The sequence below is a fragment of the Netta rufina genome (genome assembly GCF_964035555.1).
Source record: "Netta rufina genome assembly, chromosome: 7".
NCBI lineage: Eukaryota > Metazoa > Chordata > Aves > Anseriformes > Anatidae > Netta > Netta rufina.
Window position 1 is genome coordinate 4,578,379 of NC_140130.1, and position 7,882 is coordinate 4,586,260.

Consider the following 7,882-nt stretch of genomic DNA (forward strand, 5'->3'; position numbering starts at 1 on the left):
TAATGTTTCCCTACCGACAGGAGGAGCCAACAGGGTGCTGCTCGTCTCTTCCGAGCACATAGAGGGCGCCCAACGGCGGCTTGGATTCATGACGGCAGACTTTAACCTCTGTGTAGCGTCCTGCCTCCCTAACCCACGGCGGGAGGGACACACACCCGAGAACCCGACCGGCCACGGCCGCCTGAGAGAGGCGATACCCGCGCTGAGGCGACGCCAGCGCTGAGGCGATGCCCGCGCAACCGTTAGCGGCGACCGTTAGGGGGCGACCGTTAGGGGCGCACGCGCCCCTCTCAGAGCGACTTCTTGGCGCCAAGCCGCCGCCGAGCCCGCCCGGCGCAGAGCGCATGCGCCCCGGCTCCCCTCAGCCACCCTCGGGAGAGGAGCGAGCGGGCGCTCCCCTCCCCTCCCTGCCGCGCCGCGCATGCGCAGTTGCCGCTGCTCGCCGCCGGCCGCGCATGCCCGCGTGCCGCCCGGGCGGGGCTGAGGGGAGCGCGGCGCCGCTGTCGCGATAGTTGCGCGCTCGGGGGCCGCCATCGCGCCTCGGCTGCTCGCGTCGCTGCGGAGCCCGGCGGCCGGTCGGGAGCGCGGAGGAGCTTCCTGCGCGGCGGGACGGAGCTGCCGCTGCCGGGGGCGCGCGTGAGGGCTGTGCGAGCGGCTGCCGGTGAGCGGCGGGAGGGCGGCGGGAGGGCGGCGGGAGGGCAGCGCTCGCCTCAGCGGAGCCCGCCGGGGCCGCACGGGGAGGAGGCGGCGGCGGCGCCTTCGGGGTCGGCCGGGCCCCCCCCGGCCCTCGCCGCGGCCGGGAAGGGGCTGAGGGAGGCGGGGGGGGAGGGGGCGGCGCCTCGCTCCCGGCGCGGCCGCCATTTTGCGGAGCTGAGGCGGAGGGCGGCAGCGGGCCTGCGGAGGGCGGGCGGCGGCTCCCCGGGGCTCGGCGGCGGCTGAGGGGAGGCTGAGGCGGCTCCGCCGGGGCTGAGAGAGAGGTGCCGGGGGGACGGCGAGGGGAAAGGGGGAGGCGAGGGGGGAAGGGGCGGCCGTGAGGGGGCCCCGGGGAGGCGCGTTAAATGGCGCCGGGCGGGGAGCGGGCGCTGCGGGGGGAGGCCGGCGGCGGGACGGGGCTGTGAGGAGCCCGCGGGAGGCGGCGCGGGGGGCTCCGGGCCCCTCTTTCCTTAAGCAAGGGGCGGCCCGCAGGCACCTGCCGCCGGGGGGGGGGCTCGGCCGCCTCCCCCTGCCCCTCAAGGTGATCCCGCGGCGCCGCCCCGGGCTGCTTGAATTGGGAATAAAGCCCTGCCCGTGTGGCTGGGGAGGGGAGGGGGGGGAGAAGCGCACACAAAAAGGGGCCGGGAGCGTGGCCCGTGGCGCTCGGTTCGCAGACAAAGGGGAGCGTTGTGGTGTGGTTCCACGCCGCAGCCGTTGCGTGGTTCCTGCCCCGCCGAGTGTCACGCGTTAAAAAACAAAAGCCGCCAGGATGAGCGCGGAGAGCGCGCTGAGGAAAGAACGAGCGCTGCCGCGGCCCGCACTACCTACGTGCGGTTTTCCCTCTCGGACTCAGGGATGGTTTTAGATGCGTATGTGTCTAAGATGGGACAAAGTAAAATTTAAATGCGTAACGGGAATAAAGCGTATTATCCATAGTAATACTTAATAGTAGTTCACGGGAGGAAAACTACTTGATTTCCTTTCAGGCTTGGGGGGCAGACTCAGGTACATATGGAATCTAAAGAAACTTCTTCGGTTTTTTTCTCTTGATAGCGTTTAACTTAAATAAAAATGGACTGGAGTGGAAAACACAACGGGCCAAATGATACAACTAACGATGGAACAGTGGTACGACTTCGAGGCCTGCCGTTTGGATGCAGCAAAGAAGAAATTGTTCAGTTTTTCCAAGGTATCTCTAGTATAGTCAAAGTATAGAGAGTGACTTTTCTTGTATTTTTTACACAACGTTTTGCACACTTTAATTTGTAATGCCCATTAATGGGGTGGAGGGGGGGTGTTGTGCCAGATTAGATTACTTTCAGTAAGATTTATGTCCTGTAATTACAGTACAACTAACTGTAGATGTAGTACCCCTGAGTATGTATCTATTTTTGTCGAGGTGGTAAATGTATTATGCATATTGAGATAACCTATACGTTAGCATTTGGAGCAGTTAAATCGCTTGATTGGTAGCTATGTTCTCTTCATGTAACCTAGGTGGTTGTATTTTTGCATAACTAAAACAGAAAACAAGTATGGCTAATACCATAAATGTTTAATGAAAGATCGTTGGCTTGTATTGTTGGGTGATGGGGGAAACTTTTTTTTTTTTCGTTGTTGTTGTTTAGATATGCTTAAAGTATTTGCTGCAGATGGGAATGTTTCAGCCTTTAACACTGTTCCCCTTGATGGGGTTATTTGTCCTTGGGTTAAAGGGTTGGAAATCGTGCCAAATGGGATAACATTGACGCTGGACTACCAGGGGAGAAGCACAGGGGAGGCCTTCGTGCAGTTTGCTTCAAAGGAGATAGCAGAAAATGCTCTGGGGAAACACAAGGAAAGAATAGGGCACAGGTGGGGATGGAGAGTTTGGGATGGTGTTTAAATTTTTATTTTTTGGGGGTTGTGGGTCAGTAATGCTTTTGGGGGGGTTGGGGATCATAATATGGAACTGGGTATTTTAAAGATTTTTTTGTAACTGATCCTAAGTTAACTGGGGAAATATGGTAGATTTGGGGGGCGGGGGAGACAGTATTACTCTGTGTATGTAGCTTGCTAAACTCAGAAAATTGTTTCAGTCATTTGTGTCATGTGTAGGGTAATTTGTGCTAAGTGCTACTATAGCCAGACATTGTTTTTCACCAGTATCTTTCTCATACTGGAAAGACATGTTCTATGCTTAATTTGTACAGCTAGAATTTTCACACAGTAATTTTTGCTATTGTTAAGTTTTTCTTTGATACACTAAAGATTCTTATGGTTTTGAGGAGAAAATTAAGTTGTATGGTATCTTTAGTCATTTTTATTGGATTGTACATCTAGTTGTAGAAAACGTAGTATGGCCTTTTATAATATTCTGAGAGCTTACACATGTATTCTTACTTGTACCTTGAAAATCCTCTCTTATTCAGATATATTGAAATCTTCAAAAGTAGTAAGAGTGAAATCAGAGGATTCTGTGACCTGCCAAGAAGAATGATGGGACAACAGCGACCTGGACCATATGATAGACCGATAGGAGGAAGAGGGGGTTATTATGGAGCTGGGCGTGGAAGTATGTATGACAGAATGCGTCGAGGAGGTGGTGGATATGACGGTGGTATGTTTATCTAATGATAGGGGTTCTGTTGTCAGTTTCATGTTTCTGACATCTTTGTCAAGAAATAACGAAATGGCAGTAGCTTCCCATTAGGTTTGATGCACTTCTCTAAAAAGAAATTTTACTTGTAATATATCAAAAAATGCAGCTTCCTATTTGAGAGTAATGGAAAATATTTGAAAACTTTATTTTTATTTATATATTTTTTATTATTATTTATATTTTTTTATTTTATTGGATATTTTGTTTGCATGTTTTGGTCTTTTTATGGTATAAAAGGGATTCTGCACTTGAACGCTGTTCAAAAACCCAGTTTTAAAAGTCTGTAGAGGCAAACATAGACATCTTGGTGCCCAAAGACTGAAAAAATGATTCTTTTGCATCACTTTGAGTTCTCTGTTACAATGTAATCATTCTTTTTCTTTCTCTCACTTGTACAGGGTATGGTGGCTTTGATGATTATGGTGGCTATAATAACTATGGCTACGGAAATGATGGCTATGATGACAGAATGAGAGATGGGAGAGGTAAAAAATACTGTTAAAAAGATTTTTTTATCTTTGAATTGTAAGACTTAGTATTTTCAAGACAGAAGTAGTGGATTTCTTTATTAAATTGTTTTGTAAAGAAAGAAGGTTACTTAGGAAAGGGGAGTTGAGGAATCTCTGTGAAATAATACACAGATAAGTGTTTAGGTTGATACACTAGGATTGTAAACCTCTTCAGTAGCCTAATTCAATAGGCTAAAGTCAGCACTTTCAGGAAAAAAAAATAGTAATTGCTTTTCTTGCTTTTCATGATGTACTTACCAGGTGTGTGTTTTCTTGGCTGTGTTTTTCTAGGAATGGGAGGACATGGCTATGGTGGAGCTGGAGATGCAGGTTCAGGTTTCCACGGTGGTGGTCATTTTGTTCACATGAGAGGACTGCCTTTCCGAGCAACAGAAAATGACATTGCTAATGTAAGTACAGTAGTAAAAAACCTGACCTTTTAACACCAAGAGTTTACATGTTCTTGTCTTTCCCTATTCCAAACTAATTTACGGTTCTCCAGTGAGTGATTGATAGCTTTAACACATCTGCTACCTGAAGTCATGGTTACTTATGCAAGTTCTGCAGAACTTCACAACAAACGAGCTTTTATAAAGGTAATGTCTGTGGTAAGGTTACTAAAGAAGTCAGATTATTTTTAAAATTAATTCCTGTACTTTTCTGCTTTTTAATTTCCTTAAAAGATGGATACGGTTGTTACAATCAGTATCTACATCCTAAGACTTTCAGAAGCTTAAGTTTAACTGAAGATAGAGAGATTTTGTAAAAGAGTGATAGTAGATGTGAAACTTTGATGATGGTTTGTATGTTGACATGAAACTTGTTTTAGGATGGACAAAGTGGGAAAACAGCAGGGAGCTGTGTTTGCAGGGAAAGTATCACGTTTACCCATAAGACATCAGGGTGGCAGATAAAGGGACACGTGCAGGATTTGGGGAATCTTGAGTCAGTGTGGATGTCTGTTGTGATTACAGGGAGAGAAGTTTTCATGGGACAGTGGGCCTGGTTTAATCCTAGGCTCTGTACAGGGGGGTACCTTCCTTATTAGTTGTATCTGCATGGTGTATATGTGGAACTCCATCAGGTTGTGCTCATTTTCTTCATTTTCTGTATTTTGAAATCGAGTTGTAACATCAGTTTGGTTGTTTCCTTCAATCTAAAGACTTTGAAAACAAGGCTCAGACCTCAGTCTTTGATTCAGAGCACTTTACTGCAAGTTGAAAGCGTGATGAGTAGTACCACAATAGTTACCCTAAAAATTCATTTGCACATACTGTCTATTAAAAGGGCAGTTGGTCAGATACACCATTGCATCTTTTGATGACTTCTGTGGGAAGAGAAATCTGGTTAACAGCTTCTTTGTTGTAATTCCATAAACATGTCCCTACTTCAGGATCTTTATTTGGCTCTGCTTCTATGAAAATTAAGTCATGACTCCTTTTCCAGAGAGGCATCTTATTAGAATGTATTGGTTAAAGAGGTCTTTGCAGGCAGGTATTTTGGTTTGTATCTGTTTTTAAAGAGAGCTACTGAAGATCTGTGGCTGGAGTTCTTCAAGTTGTATAATAGGGATTGTAAGTAATGCTCTGGAAATGAGTAATTAAATTTCTCAGTCTACCACACTAAATCATTAGTTAGTGCTTAGTGCTGTAATCCCTGGGACAGCAAAAAATGTACCTGGCTTAAATTCTAAATTTATATGACTTTTTTTTGTTTTTATTCTTAGTTTTTCTCGCCGTTGAATCCTATAAGAGTTCACATTGATATTGGGGCAGATGGACGAGCAACAGGAGAGGCAGATGTGGAATTTGTAACACATGAGGATGCAGTAGCTGCTATGTCAAAGGATAAGAATCACATGCGTGAGTGTTGTGTTCAGATGAGGTTTTTGTTGACCAGGTTTTGGTGTGGTATATTTAGGTAAACTGAATGTAAGGGTTTAAACTCAGTATAACTAAAGTTACACTGCATTAAATACACACATCGTGGTATTTTTTGCTGTTTATCAGAATAATGACTAATTGGTCATTTAAAAAAAAAAAACTGTGGACTTCCAACTAATTCTGCAGGATGGATTGTTTTCTTCGAATCTTTCTGTTTTCTGAATCAAAATACAACCTCGTTTATTGATTTCCTACAGAACATCGATATATTGAACTATTCCTGAATTCAACTGCTGGAGGTGGATCTGGAATGGGAGGCTATGGCAGAGATGGCATGGGTATGCATCAGTTCCAGATTGAGCTCATTTTGCCAAACATCATAGTGGGGTTCCCAGCTTGTAACGGGGCATATTCTGCTTTTCAGATCAAGGTTACGGCTCTGTTGGCAGAATGGGCATGGGTAGCAATTACAGCGGCGGGTACGGAACTCCTGATGGCTTGGGTGGATACAGTAAGTAGACGTTCTGTTTTATATTTACTGACAGTGTTGCTATATCTGTCTTCTGACAGATTATCTGGAAGGGTGGGTTCTGGGTGCTGTAGAATGTGCTGGGAGAAAGGGAAAGGAGGACATTGGTTTAACTTCCAATTATAAATTACGTGGTGTTTTTGTTTTTTTTTATACCTTGGGCTACTGCAGCAAATGCTTTTTTAGAAAAATAGTGCTGAAGTATTGTTGTTCTAGTGTAACTTAAGTTGGTGCTGAACAGTTTTGTATTACCCATCACGTTCTTTTCTTTTTTTAAGGTATGTATACGTGACCTTGTGTCAATTGTTTGCAGGTCGTGGCAGTGGAAATAGTGGAGGATACTATGGGCAAGGCAGTATGGGTGGAGGAGGATGGCGTGGAATGTATTGAAGGATAGCCTTGCTTCTGCGTAATATCCTGGAAGAAACAGTCTCTGGTCTACTAGACTTTCTTACAAAATTTAATTTCTTTTGTATTTTAAGAACTTTATAATGACTGAAGGAATGTGTTTTCACAATATTATTTGGTAAGCAACAGATTGTGATGGGAAAATCTGTTTTCTGTAGGTTTTATTTGTTGCATACTCTGACTTTAAATAAATTTTTATATTCAAACCACTGATGTTGATACTTTTTATACTAGTTACTCCTAAGGATGTATTACATATTCAGGAAACAGTCGGTTTAAGATGTTGTACTATGGTTCAATAAAGGTGGTTGTACTGTAACTCCTATGAACACTGAGTTCTATGTAATCTTGGTGTAGTGAACGAGTTTGAAAAATTCACTTGTTTAAGGGGAAAAAGGTAGATTAATAGACTAGTTTATTTGGTAACAATCTTTCCTAAATCCTTTTGATAAGTTGTACGTAATAATTTCTCAACATGGCATTAAGCTAAAGCTGTGGAGGCTAAAAGTCATCGTTCCAGCTTCCTTCCTTGTACTATCACAACCTACTGTGCTTTTCAAATGCACGGTTGCATAAACGCTTAGTTTCCAAGTTGTGTGCATCCACAACACCAAGCTACAGTAGTTCTCTGCTTTGCTGTAGAACTCCAGGTGCTGCATTTCACACATTTAACTTGCAAATGAGTTGCTAAGTGTACTAAAACACTAGCACAGCTTTCAGCTACCATGAAATAGGTCAAATACTACTTAATTTCAAGTTAGCTTAACTTTTTTTCTTCACAAACTGTTTTTGGGTGTTTTTAGGAAGACGGGGGGATTTTGAAGCAAGACGTAAGTTTCTTTCACCAAACTTGTATTTCAACACCATTAAGCTTTTTCCTTTAGTACATATAGCTGATTTGTCTGTATTTGTTCAAAACTTGGCAACCCATTTTATGGATGAGCTTGTTATAAGCCACGTTTCTAAAATGAGAACTGTAAGCCCGATACTTGTTAAGTGACACAACCCCAAACACATTGAAAAAAGTTTTTTGTGCATTTGTGACATGTAAGATGTGTAAGAAACAATTGTTTGAAGACACTTAACATACCTGATGTGTAACGAGGTATTTATTCTGAGCCAGTGTGATCTCCCAAACTAACTGCTTTGTCCTCAATGCCTCCCTTAAGATGTCAAATGTGATCTTGGGTATTGAAAGTTTGTCACCTGTTCTGCCAGT

At 44.7% G+C, this 7,882-nt stretch overlaps 1 protein-coding gene across 6 annotated transcripts; it reads left to right on the plus strand.

Moving 5' to 3' along the window:
- Window positions 1-460: 460 nt before the first annotated feature.
- HNRNPH3 (heterogeneous nuclear ribonucleoprotein H3) lies at window positions 461-6,872 on the plus strand. Of its 6 annotated transcripts, none has more exons than XM_084290111.1 (10): window positions 461-661; window positions 1,747-1,882; window positions 2,409-2,547; window positions 3,105-3,292; window positions 3,733-3,819; window positions 4,135-4,253; window positions 5,570-5,705; window positions 5,984-6,064; window positions 6,151-6,237; window positions 6,534-6,872. In XM_084290111.1, the coding sequence occupies exons 2-10, from the start codon at window positions 1,765-1,767 to the stop codon at window positions 6,545-6,547; spliced, it is 969 nt and encodes a 322-aa protein (XP_084146237.1). In that variant the 5' UTR covers window positions 461-661; window positions 1,747-1,764; the 3' UTR covers window positions 6,548-6,872. The 6 variants fall into 6 exon arrangements, with proteins under 6 accessions (XP_084146237.1, XP_084146234.1, XP_084146236.1 ...); XM_084290108.1 differs by having other exon boundaries at window positions 6,569-6,872; XM_084290110.1 differs by having other exon boundaries at window positions 3,105-3,247; window positions 6,569-6,872.
- Window positions 6,873-7,882: the final 1,010 nt, after the last annotated feature.